At 44.7% G+C, this 27,260-nt stretch overlaps 1 protein-coding gene across 8 annotated transcripts in view; it reads right to left on the bottom strand.

Annotated features, from left to right (window-relative positions):
- Positions 1–27,260, bottom strand: part of MELK (maternal embryonic leucine zipper kinase) — a 46,630-nt gene that overhangs the window by 5,121 nt on the left and 14,249 nt on the right. For 4 of the 8 annotated variants that reach the window (XM_090039049.1, XM_090039053.1, XM_090039048.1 and 1 more), the window contains 9 exons: positions 20,403–20,471; positions 19,725–19,823; positions 18,078–18,164; positions 14,106–14,237; positions 12,283–12,405; positions 6,718–6,858; positions 5,134–5,359; positions 1,034–1,127; positions 361–529 (listed from right to left, as the gene is read on the bottom strand). In XM_090039049.1, the coding sequence (XP_089895175.1) occupies positions 361–529; positions 1,034–1,127; positions 5,134–5,359; positions 6,718–6,858; positions 12,283–12,405; positions 14,106–14,237; positions 18,078–18,164; positions 19,725–19,823; positions 20,403–20,471 (1,140 nt within the window). The remainder of the gene's footprint in view (positions 1–360; positions 530–1,033; positions 1,128–5,133; positions 5,360–6,717; positions 6,859–12,282; positions 12,406–14,105; positions 14,238–18,077; positions 18,165–19,724; positions 19,824–20,402; positions 20,472–27,260) is intronic. The other 4 variants (XM_090039050.1, XM_090039051.1, XM_090039055.1 and 1 more) reach the window with 4 other exon arrangements.

Here is a 27,260-nt window from a genome sequence, read left to right as displayed (position 1 = left end):
ACTAGTTCTGCTACCCCACTGTTAGCAAAAGGGTATTTTTGACTACAAGAACAGATTCCATGCAGGTGCTTAACTACTGCTTTATCCCCCTATTAAGTTACAGATCACCTGGGAGGAAAAAAAAAAGTAAAACTGCAGCAATTGCCAGGCAGCCAACAGTTTCAGAAACAGTTGTCACAACTGGCACAGACTCTTGGCAATAATTGGAGCATTTTCAGATTTGGAGCAATGCAGTAAGACATCTGTACTTTGTAGCAGAGTGAATGCTGTCCAAACCACTGAAGACTTCACCGCTCTATTTCTAAAGTCACTGGATTTTTATTTTAAAATTTTTAATGGTAATTTCCTAACAAGTTTTACCTTCAGTTTCCTTGGCCCATCTCTTATGGATTGTTTCTTTTTGCTTGGTGTAAGCATTGTGATCATTTTATCCAGACCTCTTTCAAGGCTTCCAAACATTTTAGCTCGTTTTTTCTTTTGACTGCTGTCCACATGAGCTTGATTAAGATCCAATTCTACTGAGCGACACCTGCCACATTTACAGTTTAAATGATGAGTGTTTCCATCTTTTAAATGGGTGGAAGTTAGTCATTTTAAAAAAAAAAAAAAAAAACACTGCTAAAATGTGACCAGATCCTAGATGCATAAAAAAAGCCCAAAAAACCACACACACACACAAAGAGAAACACTGTAGCTAAACAGCATCTAAGACACTATATGAGAATTGTTGTTCTAGTCATTTGAGATTTAAACAGCGAATTGTGTATAGAAACAGCTACCCTCTGGGGAATTGGAGCAAGAGTGAATTTGTAATTAAGGAAAATAGGAATATATCCAAGACTATTGAGGTGTGTAATTTTAAACTTCCTTTTGCCTTTAATATTTTCTAGTGAAAGTGGAAAAAGGTTTTAAGGAGGTTTTTACCAAGACAATGAAATTGTAGGTGCTATTATAACAAGCCTTTCTGGTCTGTACAGGGATTAAACTAGTCCTGTTTTAAGTCAGAAATGTGTATGAATAACTGGGCACTTACCGTCTCTCAGGGCTAATGACTGCTGCTGCCAATTCATCTGTATTTGCTGGGTTTGTCTGTTTCTTAATTGGGGTCTCTTTAGTGCACTGACTCTCTGGGGGGGTGGAAAAAAAGGCACCCAACCCAAATTAGGAAAGGTTTTTGAAAGACAGGATTTTCCTCAACAAGAGGTTTTCATGATTAGTTATCTTGCATTTCCTACCAATTCCCCTTCTCCTCCCCACCTCAGTATCCTTAATAAAACTAAAGTTACATTATTCTATATGAACTGCAACACACTAGTACTAAATGTTTGCAGGATTTGGACAGTGAAGGATTAGTCAGGGTATTAAGGCTGCTTGTAGACATGAAAAAAAAATACAAAAAAGGGCTTTAAACTGTGTATTCCCTTGTCAAGCCTAGTGTATGCCCAGAAGAGGTAGCACATTTGTTGCACCCAGCTTTCCCAAAGTCTGTAGAGACAGGGCACTTTAGTGGGGCTTTTTGGCACTTCTGTCCAATAGTGGATTGAATCAGTTTTAGTTAAAAGTGCCAGAGCCCTGCTGAAGTACCTAATTTTTACAGATGCTGTGGAACCAAGTTGAAGTATGTGCTGCTGCTTCCAATAGAGTGTATGTTTTTCCCCCCACATCTGCCAGCACCCTAAATTCCCCAAGGCTCATGGCAAGCAGTATATTTAGTAGTTAGAGCACAGAACTCAGGGGAAAAAAAAAGCTTTCAGTTCCAACTTTGTTACTGACTTGGTATACAGCCTTAGAAAAGTCATTTTGGCCAGTTTAAAAAGGTAATTAAAGAAGTGAACAGCATTTAGTGTATTAACATTACAGTGCTGTGACTTGTTTACATTCTTAACTTGTTTACAGATATCAGTTTTTGGTTTCCCAGTTTGTACACCTTACTCAGATGCCTTCACTTCTGCAATATGTCCTGAAGTAGTCCTGGACTGCTATCACTACCCTAAAATAATCTTTCAAGATCACCATTGGTGGTTCGGTTATAGTCTAAATCAGACACTTGGTCTAGTTAAGTGGCCATTTAATCACTAGGCAATTCAAGTATTTCAGTAAATTACTATGCCTCAATTGGATTTTGCAATCCAAGTTTTGAAGTAAAACTTCTGATCCTCAGGACCACTTTGCTTAAACAGGTTAAGCCAAATGTGGAAAAAAAAAAGAAGAGTTTTAGGTTTACTAAAGCATAAAGTAAAACCCAAATTTATAAACTCAGCCTGACCTCCAAAAAGGGAAACCACTTTTGTTCTTTATCATACTTTTGTGTCAATGGTACATTCTGCAGGACAGATCTAACTGAGCTGCATACATAACCCTATTATGGCATTCAGCTGCACAGGTGTCAGGGACTGGGATTCTGGTAAGAATTCTGTTGATTAGGTAAAATGGATTAGAGACCAATCACTCAGACCAGCTGAGCTAAAAGGAGCTAAAAGCATCTTAAGAAAAACCCTCAAGGTTTAAGATACAGGCACATGACCAAGTTACTGCAAAACAAAAATAGGGTAACTTCCACAAATTAAAAGCAAGCATGTGGAAAGTTACCATAGAGTAGCTTATGTAGTGTAAAATGTGTCTATATGAAAAGATAGTACTGGGCAGAGCAGCAGTATAGTCACTGTGACAGGACGCCATCCCAGGGCTGATCACATGGTCGGCCCAGCCAGCTGTTCAGAGCAGTCCGTCCACCTGACATGCCTACTACAGCTTTGTTGCAACAAAAAAAAATAAAAAAGTTGTTTCTAGGTGGGAGGCTGTCCATTTTATGCCTTGATGCCAAGGGTGTAATACACAGCTCTGACCTCCCCTTCACCATATCGCATAGCCTGCAGATGGCATCAAAAAACAAACAAAAAACCCCCCCACAAAACACTTCCAACTGTCCGGGCCCCATTGCTGGGCTGTACTCTGCTACTGGCCCAAACTTGGGCTCAGGTATCCTTATGCATACCTAGGCCATGTGTCCCCTCTCTGTCCTTGACTCTCACATCACACTCTGCCCCTCATTGGGACTCCTGAGTCTCAGGTGTCCGTCAGCCTTCCTGTTCCTCCCTTGCATTCAAGCTTCCCACTAGGCCTCAGGCCCCACCTTGCCTCTGTGCAATTGCCCATAAGCCCCACTCTCATGCTTTGGACATCAGGTCCTCTTGGCACCCATGGCACGTTGCCTAATCCTGGTGCTTCTCTCTCAGGATGTGCTCCTCTAGCTTTTCTGCTCCACATGGTACCCACAAGGCTTTCCAGTGCCCCATCCTCGCCTTTCACTAGGGAGGCACAGGTATGGTATTTCCTGGAAGCTGCCCCACCACACCATCCAATCCCAGCAGGATGTAGATTTAGGTCATTGCCCAGGACCCACTGCAGGCCCATCTGCCCTGGTCTCTCTCTACTTTGGGCTCCTAAGTGCTGTCCCAGCCTCCACCTCATAACACAACCCCCAGCCATTGGCCCCATCTCTCTCAGGCCCCTTGCAGGATACCTCCCCCATCAGATGGCTGAGTTTCAGCCTCTGTCATCCCAGACTGCTTGCTGACCAACCCCCTTGCTCTCCTGTTGGTGGCTTCTACCTTGAGAGACCTTCACTTGCACTCAAACTGGCCAGAGAGTGGGGCCAGGCTCAAGTAAGCACTCTTCACCACCCTGGCCTGTGCTTCGAGAGCTGTCAGTCAATCTACAAACAGCTGACTGTTTGTCACTCAGTAGGGGTCCCCTCTGGCCCCTCCATAAACCATTCGTCTCACACTAGGCTTGCCTAGAGCCCCACAAATCTAGTACAAAGCAGCCCTTTACTACACTGGGCTCATCTGAGCCCCTCCACAGACCTCTCCAGGGTCAGCTCCACTCCCTAGGTTCTCAGGCCTTTCCTCAGTCACCCATGCTTTCAACAGTTCTAATTGGGGCCATCCTAGCCCTTCCATAGGCCCATGAACTCTAAGCCCCTTCTGCTCAGGCTGGCCTGTCTTCACTGAGCCCCCATCTGGCCAGCCTCTCAATAGGCCATCCTGGCCTCACTTGGGCCTATCTATGCAGCTCCTCACTCTAGGCTGGGCCTTCCCACAATCCAAGGCCTTCTGCCTCCTGCTAAAGGCTCTGAATCCCACCTGGGTCCCTAGGAACCTCCTCCTCCCCACAAAAAACTCCTACTCCAACCTCCTGATGTTCTGGGAGAAAAACTCTTCTGGGAGATGTTAGTTCAGCAGCATCCCTAGAGCAACTACCTACTCTCAGGCCCTGGTCTTATACCCAGGCCACCCAGCCCCCCACCATTCAAGAGGCCTACTGACTGCCATGTGACCACCTGATTGGGTCTGCTCCCACCCACAGGCTTGGCTGCAGCCTGCTCAAGCCCTTAAATGTGCACTGCCACAAAGTCAAAGTACAGTAGTGCATATGTTAATTATGGCAAACAAGAAGCTGGGCATATTAATCCAGGTGGAATACTATGATAATACAGCTACACTGCTTGAAAAGTTTCATTTTGCTGCAGAACTGAGTGAGCCGTACCACCTGGGATTTCAACATAGTAATCATAAGGGAAGTGGAATCATCCTGTACAAATCCCCATGAACTTGGACAATATGGACAACATACATGCTTGCTTTTTGTCCCCCCTCCATTCTCAGTTTGGGGCTAGTGGGGAAGAACAAATGGACCTCCTTCTTTTCTGATTTTGTCCACATTCCTAGGTTGCCCAAGCAAGATACTGGGTAGAGGAATGAGATTTCAGGGGTGAGGGGCTACAAGAAAGTTTCCATAAAAACAGTGCATTAAAAAGACATGAACATGTGAAAAAGGCACTAGGAGGCAATTTCTACAACTAACATTCATGCTAAAACATGGCCATCGCTTCTCGACTTCTTAAAAGCTCAGATCAGGTGTGTGATCTAGCCTCCTATAGCAAGCACAAGGTAAACAACTGACATTAAATGTACATTGTAAATAATACACATTTATGATTAAAAAGGTAAAGCAAGCCTCTTTAGGAACTTCTGCAGTTCTAAATGCTTAAAGAGTTTGAACATTTTGAAAGCAGATTTGTTCCTGTAAATTATTCAATACTAGACCTTCCACTAGTGGCATAAGACAAACCTTTGAAGGGACGTGTCGGATTTGGTGGTGTTTGTATCCTTTTCTCATTCCGACTGTTACAAGCTGACATATTCAGAATAGGAAACGTGAAGATGTTCTCATTCATTAAAGCAGACTCTGCATCAAAATTCTCTTTGTTTTCACAGTTCTTTGATGCTATTCCTCTTGTCACTGGAGCTGGAGGCGTGAATTCCCCATTGTCCAGTTTTATTTCATACTTCAAATGCTACAAGAGATGCAACTGGGGTAAGGACGACCAATATTGTCATACTAACTACATATAAGAAAGATATTGATACTGAAACAGTGTATATAAAAAAAAAAAATGAAGCTAGAAGTGCTCTCTAAAAAGTCAACTGTGTTTACTTTAGATGTCAGATCAGCGTAGTTAACTGTTTCACACTTTGCCCTCTTTACTCACATAAGCCATTACCCAAATACCTTCCCAAACAAAAAGAAAATCCTTTAGCCCAAGGATATCAAACTCGAAATGAACTGGTAGGGCCAACTTTAGCCTACAGTGCCTCTCACTACCAGTTACCAGCACTGCTGTATTAGCAGCAGCCAAAAAGTTTATGCCTTGCCAGTCAATCCCATCACCATGGTTGCTGGAGCTTGCAGTGCCAGTGCAGCCAGCACACAAAAAGCTCCAGATTTTAGTTGTCATGAGCAACTGAAAACACTCAGTTTGGCAGCCACATTTATTCCCTGGGCACTAGCCATAGTGATGGGGCTTAAGTGGCAAACATTAACTCATTGGTTTCTAGCAGCCACAGAGAAAGGCACTGCGGGCCGGATCCAATCTGTAGGCCATGTTTGACACCCTGCTTTAGCCTGATAGTCCAAGCCAATTCTTCACTATAAGTAAATGGTGCCCAACTTTTTCACCTGGTGGACTGAATAGATACTGCCCAGTCCATTTGTGGGTCAGATCTGGTCCCCGGGGTGGGCACAGCAGGCACCACCCAGCCATGCAGATAAGTACAGGGGGCAGCCTGGCCCCATGGAGAAAAGGAGCTTTACCCAGGCCAATGAGGAGGGCCGGGGGGGGGGGGGGGGCCCCCGCGGGGGATGAAGAGGGTCTATGGTCTGGCCCCAATCCATAAGTGGGGAGGGTGGGGGATGAAAAAAAGGGCATTGACCAATTAGGTAGGGGAAGAGGGTGCATGTTTGGCTTGGGAGAGATGACCATAGTTAATGGCCACTGCTCCCCCACTACCAAGTTTCCTGACCTGTGGGCAGCCCTGCAGGCCAGATGAGGTGGCTCTGTGGCCAGAGGTTAAGTACTCCTGTTGGAGATCATCTTTATGCCCCCTACTCCATTCAAAATGTCTACCTCATTCCATTCTTCCATATTGTTCCTTCTATTACCCCCGAGTGTCAAGTCCTCCATTTCTCATTGAATAAAACAGAACTTTTAGGCCATCGGACCTTCAAAAGTCTATAGATTCCTTTGACCAGGGACTGCATCTTCTGCAGCACAGATCTTTTATATTAATGTTGTATGTAATGAAAACATATGTTGAAATAAGAGTTTCTAGCTCAAGATAATCGCACCTAACAAAACAATAGTTCTTCAAATACCTGCTTTGTTTTTGGTGTATTTAGAGCAAAGTCTTCAGATGAAGAGTCTTCAAAAAGCAGATCTGAAAACTCTATGGATCCAAGTGCATAAGGTGTTTTGCTGCAGTCTGGCCCATCTCTGTATGTCAGGTTTTCTTTAGACTGTTTAAAGAAAGACACAGGTGAGTTTCCAACTTGACATTGAGGGAAAAAGTTAAAAATAGTGAAGTTCTTTTGATTAACAGTTCCAGCATCATTTTTCAAAGTTTTACTTATAGGCAGTAGCTCTTGAAGTCCTCATACAGACCACATAATCCCTAACACTTTTTAGATTACAAGTTGACAGTGGAACTAAATGAGAGGATCACCAGGCCCTCAGCAATAACATTTACCAAGTAATGGAAACAGGCAAAGTATGAGAGGACTGAAAGACTGAGGACTGCCTCCTTAAAAAGGGACACAAAAAGACAAGACTGTGGACTAGTCACTTGAACTCAATACTCAAGCGGTTACTGGAGCATATCATAAGGAAGTCCACTTGCAAGCATCTGAAGGCGGGAAGGTTCATCATAAGCAGCCAAGACAGGTTTGCTAAGAACAAGTTGTGCCAAAATTGATCTCTTTTGTCAAAGTAACTACTTGGGTGGATGAAAGGAATGCAGTGGATATAGTACTTAGACTTCTGTAAGTCTTTCAAAAGTCCCACACAACCTTCCTCACACTAATTGGAGAAATGCTGACTAGACAAAACTACCACAAGGTGGACAGACAATTGGCTCAATAGCTGCAAGCAAAGAATAATTATAAATTGGTGCATGTCAGAATGGCAGGTAAAAGTTGAGTGGAGTCCTGCAGGGGTCTGTCCTGAGCTGGGTGCTATTCAACATGTTTATTAATTATTTGGAAGCTGGAATAGAGAGCTTCCTGAAGAAATCTGCAGAAAGCATGAAACTGGGAAGGATTGCAAGCATACTGGAGGACAGGAACATTATATAGAAGGACCTTGATAGACTGAAAAGCTGGGCTAGAACCAAAAGGATGAAGTTCAGTGAAGACGAATGCAAAGTAATATACTTTAGGAGAATCAATGCCTCTCCCCCTTCCCCTACAACAAAATGGGTGACAACTGGCAAGATGGCAGCACTACAGGGAAGGATCTCAGGGTCTCGGTGGACTGGATCAAACTCAATGAGTCCACAGCATGACACTGCAGCCAAAAGCCACATTAGCTTTTTTGGCCACTTCAATAGCAACATGATACAGGAGGCAATCGTGCCCCTTCCCCTGGTGCTGGTTAGAGCTCATCTGCAGCATTGTGAGCAGTTTTGGGCTCCACATTTGAACTTCTGCTGGATCTAAAATCCAGGGGTCGCTGGTTAGAAGGTCTTGCCCCTACACTCACATTCAGACTGATCACAATGTTTAGGACCAAAAAAGGAAGTTTCATTGACTGTAGGGGTTTTTGCCTTCCTGTAGAAGGGTACATAGCCCTCTTCCTTGTCTCAAGTGTCCAGTGGCAGGACAGACAGTTGCATCCCTGTTTGTATAGTTTTAGAAATAGTTAGACAAGCACTTGCATGAGATGTTTAGGTTAGAGGACTTCCTAAGGTACCTTCCAGACCTTTTTAATTTTGTGGAATCATGGAATCCATAAAAAATAGTAAGAAAGAACATACTAAAAGTTATGCCAAAAGCAACATTAACAAGCAGTTTTGTATATCAAGAAACAGTCAATGGCCACAAGTGTGAACATTTGTTTCCCTGGGGACAAGCAGCAGCAGCAGCACACAATGTGCTGCTGCTGCTGCTGCTTGTCCCTGGGGAATGCCTGAGCCACATGCCAGAGGGCATGTGGCAAGTTATTTTGGGTGGGTTAGGGGAAGCTGGCTCCAGCAGCCTTACCTGGGGGTTTGGGGGCCTCAGGGAGCTGCAGCTGCAGCAGTCCCACTGCTTGGATCCTGGCCAGTAGCTGGAACATGGCTGCTGTCAACCAGGCTCCAGTTTTGAGTAGTGCATACTGTCCCTGCTTTTGACCCTGGGATCTCCCAGGGTCAAAAGACCTCCCTACACTGCTACCTTGCAACATGGGGAACACCTGAATGTGTGGTGTGTGGCTCTGCATACAGGTCTGCTGTACTCATATAGGACATGGCTAATAGTCGCAAATTCCAGCAAGCTCTCACTAGGAAGGTGGTGAAAAACTGGAATGGGTTACCTAGAGAGGTAGTGGAATCTCTATCCATGAAGGTTCAAGGCCCACCTCAACAAAGCCCTGGCTGGAATGATCTAGTTGGGGAATGGTTCTGCTTTGAGTACAGGGTTGGACTAGATGACTTTGAGGTCCCTTCCAACCCTATTTTTCTATGAACAAGCAATAGCATCCATCACCAATTTCACTGAAGCTATTGTTGGCACTGGAAATTAATGACCCAGGTACCTTGTTCTAGGAAGACCCAAACGCTCAGACTGACCATGACCTTTCCATTTGATAATAAGTGATTTTTTATTGATACATATTGATAGCAGATAAGAATAATGCAAACAATTCTATATCTACCAGTCCGGGTTTACAGAGTTAAGGTACATCTGGGCCAGTACCTGAGCTTCACTCGGAGGTTCTCATGAATGCCAGATGTCAGCAGCCTGGAGGTCGGAGGCCAAGGCCCACCCCCATTCCCCCAGTGGGGTAAGCAAGACAGGCTGGTGGTATGCCCTCTGTCCATGGTGGCCTTGGGTTCCCTTCTCAGGGACACTTTGCTGTTCTATAATCCCTGTTTTTGCATTTTCTCCCCACCTTTTGATGACTCTTCATATCTGGGGATCATTGATTGGTCTCCTTGTGGAGATCATATTGTCCACGTTCTATCCTGTCAGCACATTCTTTTGTTACACAAACTCATCACATGCACACATCCTAATTTGGGCTTTACTGTTTCTCCTAATTTGGTCTATCTACCAAACTAGAAATCTTAAGGACCCTGCAGTTGGGCACTATGACCTAATGCCATCTTATCTCAGGTTATAGATAAGTGTGGTACATGTTCTCAATTTCCCAGCCTGTGCATCTGCTCGCTTGCGTCAGCCAGTGGGCCTTGAAAGAAACTTGTCAAACAGGTTTTTAGAAATCAGTTAACCTTAGCCATTCCCCTGGACCATTTTTGTAATGCACATCTGCTTTACCTACAAGCCATTGCCCAAAAGCAAACTTTTAAGTATCATTTTTTAGTCATCAGCAGCTATGAGCTACTTAGTAGATAAAGGCAGCAAACCAGCAGCCCAAAACAAGTCCCATAAAGGAGGACCCATGCAAAATATAAAAAGTGGGGTGACTACATTTTTTAGTTTTCCATAACTTCTTATGAAGCCAATGTAAGGTATCATGACCTTACCTAGCCTTCTTCCCTATTTCAAGATCTAACAGTTTCAATTAGCAGTTAACAAAAGCCTTCCCTTTGGCATGGAAACTTTTTTTTTTTTTTTTAAACTTTGTTAAATAATACGATTTTCTGCTAGTTACACATGCAGGATCCTTCTAACTATTAGGGGATTTTGGAAGAATTTGCTTTCATGCCACAGCATGCAGAGACATCTTACAGATTGTCTTTTGTATAGTTATGCTATGGCCCAACTTCCAAAAAGAAATTGGATTTGTTTTTTCCCCACTCTTCCAGCCCTGCTACCACCTCCAGCTTTTTCAGCTTTGTCGTCTCAATTACATGAAATTCCGCTCAGTTTCAGTAAGTGAGAGAGATTAGGAACTGGGGGTGCAGTGATAGAGAATTTTTGGGTTGATATTGATGAATGATTTTTAACAAGCCATAATGACAGATATCAATCTGATTCTGATATGCAGCCAGGCAGTGTGAAGAGCAATGTCCTGTTGTTAAGTCTGGTGTGGGGAAGGGGCAGATTGAGGTCCCTGTGGTAAGGGAGAAAGAGGGACTGTGGCAGGGACGGGTGTTGCACACTCGGGGCAGAGCACAGGACAGAGCCTTGATCGGCTTGTCTGGGGAGTGGCTCTCACCACTGTATGCACCCTGGGAGAGAATGGGGTGCGTGAGCATCCAGATCCATGCATTGGGCAAGGGCAGGCTGCTGCTGCAGGCTGGGCCTGGGCCAACACCAACCTCTTCCTGGAAAAGGGCTGATCTGGGCTGTGCTCAGGGTGGGTGGTGGCAGTGCTGGGAGAGGGACTACAAGAGGGAGCTGCAGCCACCCCAAAATTTGCCATATCCCTTCTAAAGCCCCTCACCCAGTGCTGCCACCACCCACCCTGAGCACAGCCCAGCCCCCCTGCCAAGAAAAGCCCAGCACTGCCCCCAGGCCGCCCTTGCCCCATGCACAGATTGGTGCCAATCTGATATGGGACTGATGTATTGGTGACCTCTATTAGGAACCCTTTCATAGGACAAATATAAAGCTATGGTAGCACACTACAACTGGGCCATTGGTCTGAAGTCAAGAATTTTAGATCCGTGATCAAGTTTTCCTTTTCCATATATTATAGCCAGGGGCAAATCTGTGAGGAGACTGGTAGGGGGAGGTGCAGTCATGCAGTTGCATGAGATTTCAGCTGTGAAGCACATACATAGTGAGCTCCCCGGGTATGTGCCACACAATTGAATAGGGTATGGCTGCACCCCCTCACCTCCCTCCCCGCACAGGTCTGAACTGAAGCAGCTACCTGCCCTACCCCCAGGCTACTTGAATCTAAAATTTAAAAAAAAAGTCACACACCCCCCAACTCCCAAACCCCTGAATGTTGAATGGCAAAAAAATTGTCATGGTGGATTCAAGAAAATACAGTAAGTCATTTAAAGTCAAAATATTTGGCATAATCAGTTCCGCCTATCAACGCGGGGTTGATTTTTAATTATAATGTTTTGCCAAGTCTGATTTTGAACTATGCCAAAATAAGCCTTCATATTGTAGGAAATCATGAGCTGAAAACACCATTTATTCTATCCATTTTGCTGTCTAATTCCAAGTTAAGCTCTTCCTCAAAATTTGTCATACAGACTACTTCTATAGTTGTTCTTACTTAGGGCAGCTGTAATATCTATAAATTATACTCATTTGGTGTGCAATTCTTGATCTTCACTAATATTTGTAGCTGTTAATTTTTAGTTCATGGCTGAAAGCAACTTTAGTAAAAGGTGCCGGGAACTGAATTTGAGGTCAGCCCCCACAAGCAGTATAGAAACAAATTATACTGCATCAAGAAGTACTGCAATATCTTTACATGTAGTCCAATCACCTAGAGATTAGTCTTCATGTCATTTTACCCTACATAAGAATTGCTTCTTACTGGTTTAGACCATAGGTCAGTCCATCTTGTCTAGTATCCTGCATCAGTGAGAGTGGATCCTGAAAGGGAGTGACCTGGTATGGGGAAGGCTTCTTCTACTGTTCCTCTCACTTGCAGAATTCAGCATTTAAAGATCTATAGCCCTGAAGTTTATTGTTCTGCCAAGAACACCATATTATCCTGAACTGATAATATCCCCTTTACTTAGCCGTTTTTGGTTTGGAGTAGTTTTGGGAAAAGTGACCAACTTAAAATCACTGATGTATGTGAATGCATACCAATGAAGTAAATCTAGTGGAAATTTGGCACCATAAAAAACTATGTCCAGAGGCATCAGAAAAGAGCAAAAAAGGCAAGGGTTCTATCCAGGAAGACCCCTTCCACAAGTATAGGCTGAACATCTAAAAAAAAAAAAAAAAAGTTAACAGCTTGGAGCCTGAAGTATTATTTCAGGTAGGAATGACAAATAAGCAATGCAAGTTCACACACCTTTATGGGGACAGAAAGAAAACTGACCATCTGAAAACAGACTACCACCACTATTTATATAGGTCTTGAGATCAAATGTATCAGACTAATTGGAGGGGCAAATAAAGTCAAAATCTTAATTAAAATGTCTAGCTAGATATGGATGTTTAAATCCAGGGGGCACTTTGAAACAGTAGAAATAGACTGCTGCAATAGTACATAGTAAAAAGATATGCTTTCTTGGGACCCAAACATGCACATCTTCCAGATTATGCTATTTGATCAAAGATACAGGAGCACCAGTGTTCAGTGCTTGGGTACTGGTTTAATGCAGCTCTATGAGTAAGTGGACCATTGCTTTCTACAGCTCTTGGAGTTTCCTAGTGTTTGTCAACAGAAAACTGAACAAAAACTAGGGATCTGACATGGAGGTAAAAGGTCAAACAACAAGCATTTCAAATGACAGGTTGAAGCAAGTATTTCTGGATCCCCCATTTTTGATACATCCTAGCTATTAAAATTAGCCAGCAGTAGTTTTCAAAGGAAATCCTAGGCAAGATGGACAAGTTGCAGAAGCCCTTGCACTGGGCCCTATCCCTGCTTTTAGCTATACCCTAGATCTCAGACAGGCAAGGTAAAATCTGACAGTTGAGTAGTCCAACACTGGAATTTGACAAGGAACAACTTGTCTTTTCAAGGCTCGCAGAGCTGCAAAATCTCAGATCAACATTATTCAAGGCTGCTTACAGAGCAAGAGAAACCAGCATAGATATCTCCCTTTTCTCCATTAGACAGTAGAGTCTTCAGGAGATATATGTCAATATAAAACATGAATGACATGTCAAGAAATTAAGACTTTCAGAGGATAGCTGCATTACCACCTCATTAGGAAGTAGGCCAGGTTAGAAACAGTAAGACTTCAAAAATGGTTTCTTGTACCAAGATCTTGTGACAGAGAAGCTCACGTTCTCCTTTGCCTCAAAAGACTGTTTAGCTAAGAATTAAATAACTGGAGGAGTTTTTGGTAAGAGGGTCATAAGCCCATGTCATGTAGCAGACCTCCAGGCATATCCATAGATTCTGGACAAGCCCGGCCAAGTCTTTTGCCACCAACTTGCAAGCTAAACCACAAAAGTTTCAGAATATCAGATGACTGAAACATCTGTTGCTGTGCATAAACATGCAGGAAGGCCCTTTTGTGACGAGGATGTTTAACACTTCAAGTACTCTTATTAAGTGTGATCTACCCAGTGGGGCAACTAACCCTTTCCTTTGGAGAAGCCGGATAAATCAGACTGCTTCCCCAGGTAGAGAAGTGAAATAGCTCACCTGCACTGAGAGGATTTTTTTTCCCCCCTCTCTCCACCAGGCTTTAGCCATGAAAAAAGGAAAGCTTGGGCAATTAGATTATTACTCTAAATTATGGTTTTAAGTTATGGTTTTATTGACTGCTTTTGGTTGTTTCAATCCTCTGTAATTAAGAGATATTTTAGTCATTCAATACCCATGTATGCCATCTTAGGTCAGAACAGTTAGGTTTTACACATGTTCTATTTGCATGGCACCTTATCTGATAAGAGTGAAAACACCACACACTCCATCAACATTGTAAAGTAGGAGGCCAAAAGCTTACCTTTAATTCTCTGGATGGTGTGATACAAGTGCTTTCTATTGTTGGAAACTGAAATCTTAGACGAACAGGCTTACCATGAGTTTTCTTAGAGTGAAGCAAAAGATAAGTTGCTGACATTTGATCATATTTCCACTAAGAACCAAGAGAAATTTCAGAATATTATTTAAGAGTAATGTTAAAATACTTGACTTAAAATTTCATTTTTAGCACCTGCCATGTGAAAAAGAAAGTATTCTAGTCTGATCAGATATTAAGGAGTCTAGAGGAGCTACTGTAATCCATGGATTTCAATAAGCTTCAACTAAGATCCATAGATTTCAATTGAGTTCCATTTTGAGTAGGAAATATCAATCTGCTTTTACTTTTTGCTGTTCTGCAACCCCTGCCCCCTCCCTCCCCATCACAGAAACAGGTATGGTGCTTGCAGCCTCATACGATGTGGTGTGGTATCTAGCCTTAAAAATTAGTTTTATGAGATTTGAAATTGTCCAAGTACTGGGTAAGGACAATATTTAGTGACTGCATCACCGTGACGCCCCGCATGAGGACCTTCCTGGAGAGGTTCCTGAAGGATGCTGTCCGCAACAAGTACGCCGACGACCTGAGGGCCAAACCCGACCAAGGCAAGGTCTTTGACATCACCTCAAAGTGGGACGCTAGCAATCACATGCCCAGCGGGAGCTTCATGCGCTTCATGGACTGGCGCTTCCTCCACCGCGCCCGCCTTAACTGCCTGCCTCTGAACGGGGCCGTGCGCTTCAGCCACTGGGACAAGAGGTGCCGATGGTGCAGCTATGCGGCGGAGACCCTCCCCCACGTGCTGTGCAGCTGCAAGCCGCACGCCAGAGCCTGGCAGCTCCGCCACAACGCTGCCCAGGACTGCCTGGTGCGGGCCATCCTGGCCGGGGCAGGGGAGATCTCCGTGAACCGCACCGTCCCAGGCTGCGAGAGCCAGCTGCGCCCCGACATCGTCATCACGGACCATGAGGCCAAGAAGATCGTGATCGTGGACGTCACCATCCCCTTCGAGAACATCAAGCGCCAAGCCTTCACCGATGCCTGGGCTTGCAAGCGGGAGAAGTACGCCCTGCTGACCGACTCCCTGAGGGGCCACAGCTACGATGTGACGGTGGATGCGCTCATCGTGGGGACACTCGGAGCCTGGGACCCCAGCAACGAGCACGTCCTCCGCGCCTGCCGCGTTTCCCGCCACTACGCCAAGCTGATGCACTGCCTCATGGTGTCTGACACCATCTGCTGGTCCCGCGACATCTACATGGAGCACATCACAGGCCACCACCAGTACACCGACCCCTCCAGACAAGCTGCCGTCGGAACCGCCCCCCCGCGTCGAGAGGATTTCGCCGCCATGGACGACCCCGCCCCACCCGAAGAGGACCCTCCCCGCGATCGGACTTTATGGACCAAGACGCTTTCTCTGAGCCACTTCCTCCAACATTGCGGACCACTGTAACGGGTATGTGTATATTTATCTCCTTTCCCTCTCAGCATTATGACCTCCACCTCCCCTTCCCACCACCCCCGGGCTTAGTTGGCTAACATTGTATCATATGTAACCTAGTCGTGTTCCCCTCCTCTCCCCCATCCCTCGATTGTTAGTCCCTTGCTCGGGCGCTTTGTATTTCCATCTCAGCTTTGTTATCTTTTTCCTGGATTCCCCATCCAAAACATCTACTAATAAAAGTTAATCTGGGTTAAATAAGCCATTCATTTCAGCTGCAGTCAGACGTTAAAAATTGCCAACAAGAAAGATATATATACTAATTTCATAAGTAGCTATAAAAGCAAAAAAAGTAGCAGCATTAGCCAGCAGCTCTTGTTCCCCTGATATGTCATGCTACAAGTTCAGATCAGGCATGCTAGACAAATTCAAGTCAAACGTTGTTCTCCAATACAATTACTGCTTAGACCAGGGGCAGGTAATTACTTTGGGCAGAGGGCCGTTTATTGAGTTTTGGCAAGCCATCGAGAGCTGCAGCACAGGCAGCCAAGGGCAGATAAATAATTTTCTAAATTTTTTTTTAGGGGCCCCAGGGGCCAGATAGAATGGCCTGATGGGCCACATCTTGCCCACCCCTGGCCTAGACCACATTCTATTTCAGTATGCCAGGTTATTTCAATGTTACTTTGTTTAATCACACATTAAACTAGGTTTTCAAGTTTTCCATGAGACTAAATTAGAGCCATTTTGTTGTTTTTCCACTCTTGACTATATTAGATAAAATAGTAACATATCTTGTGCATTCTAGCCCAAGGATTTTCCACCTTTCTTCCTGAGGCCCCCCCCCACTATGCTATAAAAACATTACATCCCACCTGTGCCACAGCAATGTTTTTTCTGCATATCCAGTATGCAGGGGCTGGGGTGTTTATAGAGAAGGCATTCAGGGCAGATGCAAGCATAGGCAACATGGCAGGGAGCTGCAGCCTGCATGGACTGGCACAGGCAAGAACCACCTCCACAGGCCAGCGGGCAGGACCTGGCGCAAGAGAGAGGAGCAGAGTGGCTGGACCTGTTGTCACTGCCAAGAGCCCCATGCCAGCAGCATGAGGAGTAAGACCAGGGGAGGGATTGCCAGGGAACACTGCTCTCATCTCCTCCCACCTACTAGCTACTCATACACTGGGCTGTGGCCCTAACCCACGGCCATGGCTTCGTCAGTGCTCCCCTCAGACTGTGTTCTACCCTAGGGGGGTGGCGGCAGCACAGACCTCATAAACAGGTCTGTGAGCAGGTTTCAAGAAATGCTGTTCTAGCCACTCTTAGATGAAAGAAGTCACAGTACTCTTAGCTTGAAAGCCCAAACCAATTAAGCTAGTGAAATTCATCTAGATCACTGGTGTTCAACCTTTTTGCATGGTGGGATGGATAGGCAGCAGTCTGTCCACAGGCTGGATCTGCCTGGTGTTCCTGATCCAGCACCTAGGAAAGCCCAGTGGGCACCAAAGCAACCATGCAGGGGAAAGGGTGTGCCCTGGCTCATCCCCAATGGGAAGGAACTTACTTGATTCTCAGCAAGACAAAGCAATTTTTGCAGCCTACTTGCTGCATACAGAGCCAAATTTCACAGGTATTTGGGGGTAGGAGGCCACCCCTCAGTGCTGATTGGTAGAGAGGCCCCTGGGGGAGGTGAAGAGAGAGGGAAAGGCCACCATCTTGACTTCTGGCTGCCATTCATGCAGTTCTACCCCTCTGCACTGATCAGCAGAAAGGCACAAGGCGGCAGCTGATTGCAGCTAATCACCATTTTTCATGGTTTCCATGAAAGTTGCAAAACTGATTTAAGCAGGTCCCTACCAATTGGCTTAAGGTTTGGGAATTCGGCAGGGGGGGGATTGTGACCATATTCAACCACCACTCTCCTGCTGCCAAAATTTCCTGACCCAGTGGCTTGGTGGGCTGCATTTGCCTGAAGGCTGAAAGTTAAGCAACCCAAAAAACAACCTAGATCAGAAAACATGTCAGTCATGAATACAATTAACTATATACTACTTTTACTAATGAATGATTGAATAGTTTGCTTTTCCACTTATTTGCAAGCACCAGGAAGCTGCTTCTTCACTGTCTATTCAGCATTGCATTTGAGTTCTCCTGTTGAGAACTTATCAGCTTCCCTACATTATTAGCATGTAAGCACAGAAGTATTACAACAGTTACAAATATGCAAGAGCCACTACACACCTAGAGCATCTTTTGACTTAAGAAAACTTTTGAGTATGACGCTGGTATTGTGATTACTGATTTCACCATTTAGAAGACATGAGAAACAATGCAAAGGAAAATAGTATCAAATTTGGTTTTTAAGAACATAGCTAGTTTGCAATTTGTATCTAGATTCTAAAGGAACAGCTTATTCCTAGGGAGTGTTACGCTTCATACACAGGAACACGATCAGCTAATGCCTATTTAAACTTAAAAAAAAGCTCAAGCTGCAACTGCAAGTCACTTACCTCCGAAATCAACTCAGCCATACTTTGCCTGCTGCGTTTATGAAACACTGAAAGTTCTGTTATGCAGTCTTCATCAAGATGTCCAAGCTGTAAGAACAAAGTTTGTGATATAAAAAAAAAAAGTCTTTAAAAATTTCTAGATCAATTTTTGAGTGAGACAGCTTAACATTTACATACACAATTTAATGCACGTTTGAACTGATGTCATGTACAGTAAAACAAAGCAAAACAAAAAAACTGTTATGTAGAGAAACAATGACACCCAATGGTCAAAGAGAGGCACTGGGAGTACATAAATATTTTCCTAACACCTGTTCCCAATTTTTGCTGGATCTTCACTTTTGTTCAGGCCTAATTCTTTTTCTAGTTTTGGTGAAGAGTGGTTTTCTAGAATTCTCCTTAAATAAGAAGTATTCAGCAAGGTTTAATCCTAAACAACAGCTTATAAGAAGTTAGGATTCTATTGTATCATTAGGTAACTATTGTAAATCCTAATACAATGCACATCAGAAATGTTCTGAAGGGCACGTGTACCCAATTTCCAATAAAAATAGCACTGTTGACAATGTTGAATTTAACTGTCCATCTCTGTGACAAAATCCAACTTTTGATATTTTGAAAAAAAAAAAAAATCAGACCATAGTTATTTTTCAAATTAATAAGCATAGCATCAATTTTTGTAGCCATCATATTTGGATTTTCTTTTTAGAAAGAAAGACTTAGAATTTGAATGAAATTTCAAAAGAAAAGCTTTACACTGCCACAGGAAGTTACAAACCTCCCATGGCCTTTAGTCTAATCCTCTGTGGTCACAGGTAACCATATAATAAACATTTGTACAAAAGGGTCAGCAAGATCATCTCTGCTGAGCCCTCACAGACAGCACAACAGTTCAATAAGAAATCCACAATGCAACAGGAAGGGAGCAAGGATACCAACAGCATAGCCACTACAACAGCAGGAAATTTAAAATAAAATACTGGTATGCTTACATGATCCTGAGAAGCAGACCGTGGCCTGTGCTACAGAGGAAGGTTAAAACCCCTAATTATTCTCTAGCAATCTGACCTGTTGAAAAATTCCTTCCTGACATCAGCTCAAGTAATTGCTTTAACGCTGAGCGTATCAGTAAAGATCAAGAGTCAGGCACCCAAGAAGGTTTCTCAGTACCACTAGAAGTACCAGCACACCTCAGACAATTTCCCAACCCGTTGCTCTGGCTATTGTCCAAGACTTCAAAAGAATTAAAACATAAAAACCACACATTAAAAACAAGCCAAGTAATGCATTTAAGGGGAAAAATGTGATCCTGGCTTCTGCAGAGGTACACAAGATGACCTACCCCTTCCATACATGCAACTGATTCAATAAGGCACACTTGCGGAAACAGTCTAGTTCAGTGGAGAGCAATGTTTTTGGCAGGCATGCCACAAATTAGCCCCATGCCCTCCAAAGGGCACTCAAATTTGTCTTTTACCCAATCTCCTGCTCAGCTTTTTGCTCCCTGCCCTATATGTCACTGTATTGACTGTCCCCTCCCAGATGTGCTCATATCATAACAAAGGCAGGTCTGTGCCACTATTTGTGGCACCCATGCTGCAGGTTGGCCAAACTCTGGTCTAGTCCTTTTCTAGGTTGTTTACTTACTGGGTATTTGCTCTGCCATTGAACAGTATAGGAGTAACCCTGCATCAGCCAAGGGTGATTCAGTAGATGTTTAACTGTAATTCGCTTCTTTGGGTCCACCTAGTGGGCAAATGAGAAATCAATCAATATTTTGCAAAGTGGTAACTGCATTTACTGTTCAAAGATCCACAGAAGTTTAGGGCTGGAATGCTGGCTGGAATGCTCTGGGTAGGAAAGACTGCAGGGATCAAGTAACTGCCAAAAGATAAACGGAGGATAGCAAAATTCATCCTTTGCCTAAAAATCTAGCAGTTTGGGCATGAAGCTCAGTTAAGGAAACCTTTGTTTTGACAGTAGCTGAAAATGTTTGGCATTTAACACCTTAGTTAGATGTGGCCCAGCTAAATTATATTTGATAAATCTACCTTGAGGTAACAATGGCTTGCCATTAACTTATATGGCAATGTTATCATCCCCTTAATAACAAAGTTTAATGGATCCTAGATGACAACCTTAATGTTACCAGGATTCTGACTATATTGTGCAATGTTATGTGAATACATCTTTTTCAGTGGGACAAGCTACTTTCATTTCAAAGACTTTGAAGAACTAAAATGGTGCATTTATACATTTTGGGTCAACATCAATACTATCCATTAGCTAAAGTAAAAACTTGTCTAACTACAGCCAAGTACTTACCTGCAACATTTGGTGGAGAAGTAATGTGCTACTAGGAGAGAGCCACTTGGGAAGTTCATATTTTCCCCTCTGTAAGAAATAAAGTTGGTTTAGAATTAGCAATCAGTTAGTACAAGTAGGTGTGTTAAAACTGTTTGAATCATTTAATGGCACTTGTCTTAAAAAAAATCTGTTCTAGAATTCAAAATTAAAAAGGTACCAAGTTTAGCATTTTTAGGCAATAACTTGCTAAGACTACTGTAGTCTTTTTTTTTCAAAGTCACTTTCACTAATGTGCAACTACTACTTGCATAAGAACTAGGATGTGTCAGTTTACTTCCATAAAGAGACCTGAACAGCATTTCCCAGAAACCTTATTAAGTAGGGGTGCACTGAGATTTTTTGGGCTGATACACCTCCTTAAATCAGCTATCTGTATCAGCCAATACTAGTCTGATTTCTGATATGCAGCCCGGCAGCTTAAACAGCAGTGTCTGGCTAGTGAGTCTGTTGTGGGAGAATGGGAAGGGAAGGGGTTTGTGGGGACAGATTGAGGCCCCAACAGTGAGGCAGGCAGGGAGTGGGGCTGAGGCAGTGCTGCCCAGCCAGAACAGAGCCACAGCTCATCCGGAGCAGGAGCAGCTCCCACTGTTGACTGTGCCCCAGGATCCCTGGCCACAGCCTGCACCGCGCCACCCAGATCCAGGGACACGTGCCCTCCGCATACTATCTTGGGGTGCGTAGTGGCAGGAGCCATCATGCACCCCCCCCCCGACCCAACCACAGACAAACTACAGCTCCATCCCACACCCTAATCCAGCTGGGCAGTACCTGCTCCAGCCCCACTCCCTCCTTCCCTCCACACAAGAGCCTTGATGGGTCCCTCCCCCATGCCCCTTCCCTTCCACCACAACAGGTTTACCAGCTGGACACAGCTCTCCAAGCTGCTAGCCTGTACTCCTCACCACCTGTGTGTGCTTGTAGAGGCAAATTTGTGCCGCTGCTTTGTGCCCTATCATATGCTGCTGCATGTGCACTTTGGGATACAGCAAGTGGTCCTAGGTAGGGGTAGGGGAAGCTAGGACCAGCACTTGTGCTGGCTCCAGAAGTATTACCTAGTTTACAGGTGCAGCAGGGATGCAGATCTAGCAGCACAGAGCCTGGATGACAGCCAGAGCTTTGCTTTGCACAGCCAGCTCTCCATTTGTTGCAGCACACACTAGTGACGTGCTCTGCCACCAATTTTTTCCCTTGGAGAGGTTTTTTTTGTTTTTGTTTTGCTTCCAGAATTTCCTGGTAGGTTTTCACATTTCCTGGGTCCAGTTTGTGGCACCAGCTGCATACCCCTGCACATGGGGACCCACCCAGAAAGGCAGAGTAATTAGTTTGTTACAAGAAAACCCTCAAAAGGCAACAGGTTGGAAGATTTTTGACACTATGATTTCCTTGGAAATATCTGGGTTTACACCTTGTGAATCATGCTGTTATTGCTCAGTACCCTCAAAAGGATCTCACAGCACCCTATTGATAAAGTCATTGTTCTAGATATTTTACTATAATTGTTCATTATTCTACTCCAATTTGTATTTACAAACAGTATGTCACAAGCAGTGAGTTTAAAACTTCATAAACTATTGAATTGGTTCTGCAGTACTGTTGTATTCTTGTATGAGGTTTGATTCCAATACCAACAGTTAAAGCAGCCATGGGTTTTTCCACTAGTTTCCTTTTATTTATATGCCGAGACTTCTGTCCAGCACAAGTATACCAGCCTCTTCAAACTAGACCACAAAGAACATAAATATTTGTATTAATCCAATGATTTTTGCTCCTGTAGAATGCCTGACAAGTAGATCAACACGAGTAATTGCTTTCAAAATTTGGGGAAGGATAATCGTGGCTATAAAAGTCTTGAACCGGAATTGCCAAGAAGAGGTCATTTACGCTAAAATGAAGGCAGCAAGAAAAATCAGTAGAGTCATTGAGGAATGTTATTTAACTGTCAAGCTGAGGAAAAAGGCAATTTGTATCATGAGTGTTTCATTTCTACGGACAACTGTTTCAATGAAAGATAACTGCAGGTAATATATAGGAACATATCTTTAACCACAGTTTTGACATTAGGACAGATTAACCAGAATTTAAATTATGTTTTTACAGCCAGAACTAATGAGTTATTTAGAACTATTCCAATTGGATAGCTGTCATAAAGCAGTTTAGCTCTTGAAGTAATCCAAGGTGAAGCCCACATGCAGCTTTTATAACCCAAGGAGAGCGATAGCATATTTAAGTTTTCCTCTAAAACGCACCCCTGGCATACAAGACTATGTGAAGAAAAAAAAGCCAGCGTTTTTTGTTGATAGCAGTGCTTGAAGTGACAGTAAAGAATTTCTCTAAAGAAAGAACCACTGAAATGCAAGATGTGATTAGAAATAGTTCCTCTTTAATGGATAAATATAAGTCAATTTATTTGATTTTCAGATCAACCTAGAAGGCATTTAGTTTAGCATTACTTCCAACTGAACAAGTTTAAAACAAAAACTATTGCATGCAAGAGATATGACCCTAATTAGAATCAACCAGCAAACTGTACTACACTGACTCAGAACGATAGTTCTGAGCCAAGATTACAATAAATTTCAAGATCTATAATGTTCGAAATTAAATTCCACAACAATGTACAAATGTCTTAATTTGAATCAAATTTTCAAACTTGCAAGTAAGTAAAAAAATGAAACAAATTCAGAGTGGGAGCACTAAATCTAGGAAGTCAAGAAATGATTTTAAATTAGGAAAGTTATTTTTTTCTTGTCTTCAGATAAAAGTTTAAGACACATTTTCATCTGAATGCATGTAGAGACATTTTATTATCTAATGTTCTGGAGCTAGCAGTTTAATTAAAGTTACACTAAATACTGACCAGAGATTACAAGTCCTAGTCATGATTCACTTCCACGACTCTTATGTTAAGGTCTGTATTCTAGAATCATGTACTGGATTCACTCTTACACTATTTAAGGCATTCACACCTCATTAACTGTACCAGAACAAATGCCTTCAACAAAGTTTGATAGCTTCTATTTCTTTTTGAATGAATTGGAAAAGTGCAAGTCTCCAATATTTCAGTTCAAAGCCTTTCAACCCGCCACTGCACCCCTGCTTGTCCACACTCACCCCAGCCCACGCTGGAGCAGCCCTGGGAGCAGCCAACACCAGCTACCTGCACCAGGGAACGATGCAGTGTAGCAGCAGAGGTGAGTGTGGACAAGCAGAGCCCAGACATAGAGGTGGGAGAAAGATGCACAGGCAGCACCAGCTGCTCCCAGGGCCACTGGGGCTGGGATGAGTGGGGCCCACAGCCATTTCCCCATCCCCCACAGATTTACTTGCATGGGGACATTTATGCTGATTCCATAAAAGCAAATTTACCTCACATGAGTTATGGGTCTAAATATGCTCATCATACAAGAGCAAATTTGCATATAGGGAACCCACATAGAGGGAAATCTGTATATCCATTGATAGATACCCTACAAGTCTAGTTGCAGAGTAGGACCATAGGCTTCCGTGCCAGTTACATGGCAGGAAACTTCCCTTAAATCCCTCTGCCAGACAACTCCTTTGTCACTTTGGGGCCATCCTCAACTTTGAAAACTAAAATGCCAGGATTCAAGGGTACAAATCCTTAACAGAAAAAGGAAGTTCCATTTCTCCCCATCTTCTCTAGCAAACTCAGCTAAATAAACTATCAGCTGCTTCAAGAACCCTTTGTCCAGGTGATAGGTCACATGGTCATAGAAGGAAGTGAGATTGGTCAAGCAAGACCTACCTGCAACAAATCCATGCTGGGTATCCCTCAGGATATTGCCTTCAGCTAGTCTGTTAAGGATGGCCTCTTTAATAAGTTTTTCTAAGATCTTCCCCAAGATAGAAGTCAGGCTGATGGGCCTATAATTAACCAGATCCACTTTCCTCCCTTTCTTGAAGATAGACACCACATTGGCCTTCTTCCAGTCTTCGGGCACTACACCAGAGCGCCAGGAGTTCTCGAAGATCCCTGCCAGGGGTTGGGGTATGACGCTTGCCAGCTCCTTGAGTACCCCGGGGTGTAGATTGTCAGGGCCAGCTGACTTGAAGGTATCCAGCCTCTCAAGGTGTTCCTTCACGAGGTCAGCATTTATGGAGGGCAGGGGACATCCCTCACCCAGACCTCCCTGTCCCGTAGCGGGCATGGGCGTCCCATGGGACTGATGAAAGACCAACGCAAAGTACCCATTTAACAGGTCGGCTTTTTCCTGGGTGTCAGTTGCCCCATCTGGTTCATCAGGGGTCCAATGTTGCCCTTGCTTTTCCTCCAGCTCCCCACATATCCAAACAGGGACTTTTTATTTTCCTTGATGCTCGAAGCTAGTTGGAGTTCAGTTGCAGCCTTGGCTTTCCTGGTTTGCTCCCTGCAGGACTGGACCAGTGCAGAATAATCCTCCTTGGAGGTGAATCCCATCCTCCATCCTTTGTAGGCCTTTCTTTTTAGCCTCAGGAGGTCTGCTAGGACCCTGGAGCGCCAGGGGGGCTGCTGTGCCCTCTTGCTGCCTTTCCTCTGAGATGGAATAGACTTAGCTTGTGCATTGAGGATCGCTCCCCTGAGGAGCAACCACTCTTCTTGAACTCCCCTCTCGCTGGGGTCACGGTCCCTTTGGGCCCGACCGCCAAGCCTCCTGAGCTTGTCAAAGTTGGCTTTCCTGAAGTCAAGGACTTCCATGTTGCTGACTGACTTGCCAGCTTTATGGCGTATGGTGAAGGTGATCAGCTCATGGTCGCTGTCACCCAGCTTCCCATCGATCACTAGGTTGCCATTTAGGCCATCCCCAGTAACCAGTACCAGGTCGAGCTGCGCTTTGCCTCTTGCTGGCCCATAGACTTCTTGAGTCAGGTAGAGGTCATCCACGCACGAGAGGAGGTTTTATGACTGCTCGGATTTTGCCGAGTGATCCTCCCGCGACATGTCTGGGTAAATTGAAGTCACCCATGACAACCATGGTCCTGGAGCATGCAGCCTCAGCCAGTTCCCAGGTGAACTCCTGGTTAGGCTCAGGACTTTGGGTGGGAGGTCTGTAGTAGACTCCTACTGTTGTGTCCCTGTGCCATGTTCCCCATGGATTTTAACCCAGAGGGTCTCCAGTCATCCACCCTGGTCACCAACATCAGCTTGCAGGGATACATAGCTTTCCTTAACAGAAAGCTACACCGCCACCCCTTTTATCTACATGATCCCTCTTGTACAGGGTATAGCCATCTATACCCGAGGTCCAGTCATGGGTGGAGTCCCACCAGGCTTCCATTATCCCTATGACATCATAATTATTTGCATTAAGCAGGAGGATGAGCTCCTCCTGCTTATCCCCCAGGCTCCTGGCATTTGTGTACAGATAGGCAAGTGTCCCCTTGGGGACTCTTGCCTTGCCCACAGATTGTACCAGGGCTGGGGCAAGGGTGGGCTCCCTTAAGTGCCTTGGCCCGCTGGCTTTGCAAGGGTTGCTCAGCGGGCCAGCAGTGGCGGTAGTCCCTCCGTCCCCCAATGACACCAGCACCAGTCTTTGGTTGACGTGGATCCTCCTCTCCCTCCTCAGCCCAAGACTGGGAGGATCAACAAGAATGCCACCTGTGCCCCCAGACACTTTAGCCCTGCTCCCAAATCCCTGTAGCGCCTTATGGCCCAGCTGGGAGCGCTCCAAGCAGTGTCATTGGTGCCCACATGAATGAGGAGCATAGGATAGTGGTCTGTGGGCTGAAGGAGCTTTGGGATCTTCTCTGCAATGTCCTGGATGCAGGCCCCCGGGAAGCAGCATTCCTGGACTAAGGGGTCGGGGCAGCAGATTGCCCCCTCAGTCCACCTCAGGATGGAGTCTCCCACAACAAACACCTTACGTTTCATCTTGGGGAGAGCGGGGGCGGTAGCTGCAGTTGAGTCTGTGTTACCTGTAGGAGCTAGCAACTCAGCAGGCTCTGCTGGAGCAGCAAGAGGTGCGTACCTGTTGCTAAGCTCCGGTGGAGCAGGGGCCTTGGTGCGGCAGGCCTTAGGGCCCTTGACCACCTTCGTCCATGCCCCTGACTGGACAGAGTGGGAGGTCCCGGAGTCCTCCTTCGTCCTGGAGGGAAACAGACAAATCTTATCATAGTATTAATTTTATAATCGTACCCCAAAATTGCTCCACAACCAAGTTGATTTGTCTTGCCACTGCAAAATTAATGCCAATGTTATATCCCTTAAAAATATTCTCTTCAGTTCAAGACTTTAAAATATTTTACTTGCATGTGCTTCACAGCTAACTGCCCACATACCTGAATATTTATTCTATTAATGCTATATCGTCTTGTTTTCTTCTACAAGACTTTTCCAGTTTGTTGTGCCCAAAAGGTATAAACTGGATTTTGTTTTTTAGTCTTTACTTTCGTAAGTCAGAGTCCAGTATAAAAAGAACACATAGTTGGGTTCTGGCACTGGAACAAGACTTGCAGGTGAAAGCCCGCTGTGCCCCTTATGAGCCCAGGAACCCCCAGGAGAGACCCCAGGACCCCTGGCCTGCCCGCAGGTAAGCAGGGACCCATGGTGGGAGGGATGTAGCCAGCTGGGAGAAGGCTGAGTGAAGCAGGGGAGGGTCGTGCCCCCCCGAATCCTAGTTGGCCCAGGCCCTCAAGGAGCCGCACGACCAGGCTGCTGGCATAGGAGCCAGGTTGTGGGGGAGATTTACTTGTTTGTCCCCTCCTTCAGTGGGGGGAGGGGGGGGGGGAAGGCAAGGACTCCCCCGTAGCCCACCGAGAGCAGCACAGCACCAGCTAGCCCTTCTGCATACGCACACAGTTTTAAAAAGGGCCTGGCAA

The sequence above is a fragment of the Crocodylus siamensis genome, chromosome 3, assembly GCF_052110815.1.
Source record: "Crocodylus siamensis isolate JL-2025a chromosome 3, ASM5211081v1, whole genome shotgun sequence".
NCBI lineage: Eukaryota > Metazoa > Chordata > Crocodylia > Crocodylidae > Crocodylus > Crocodylus siamensis.
This window is presented reverse-complemented; position numbering and strand designations above follow the sequence as displayed.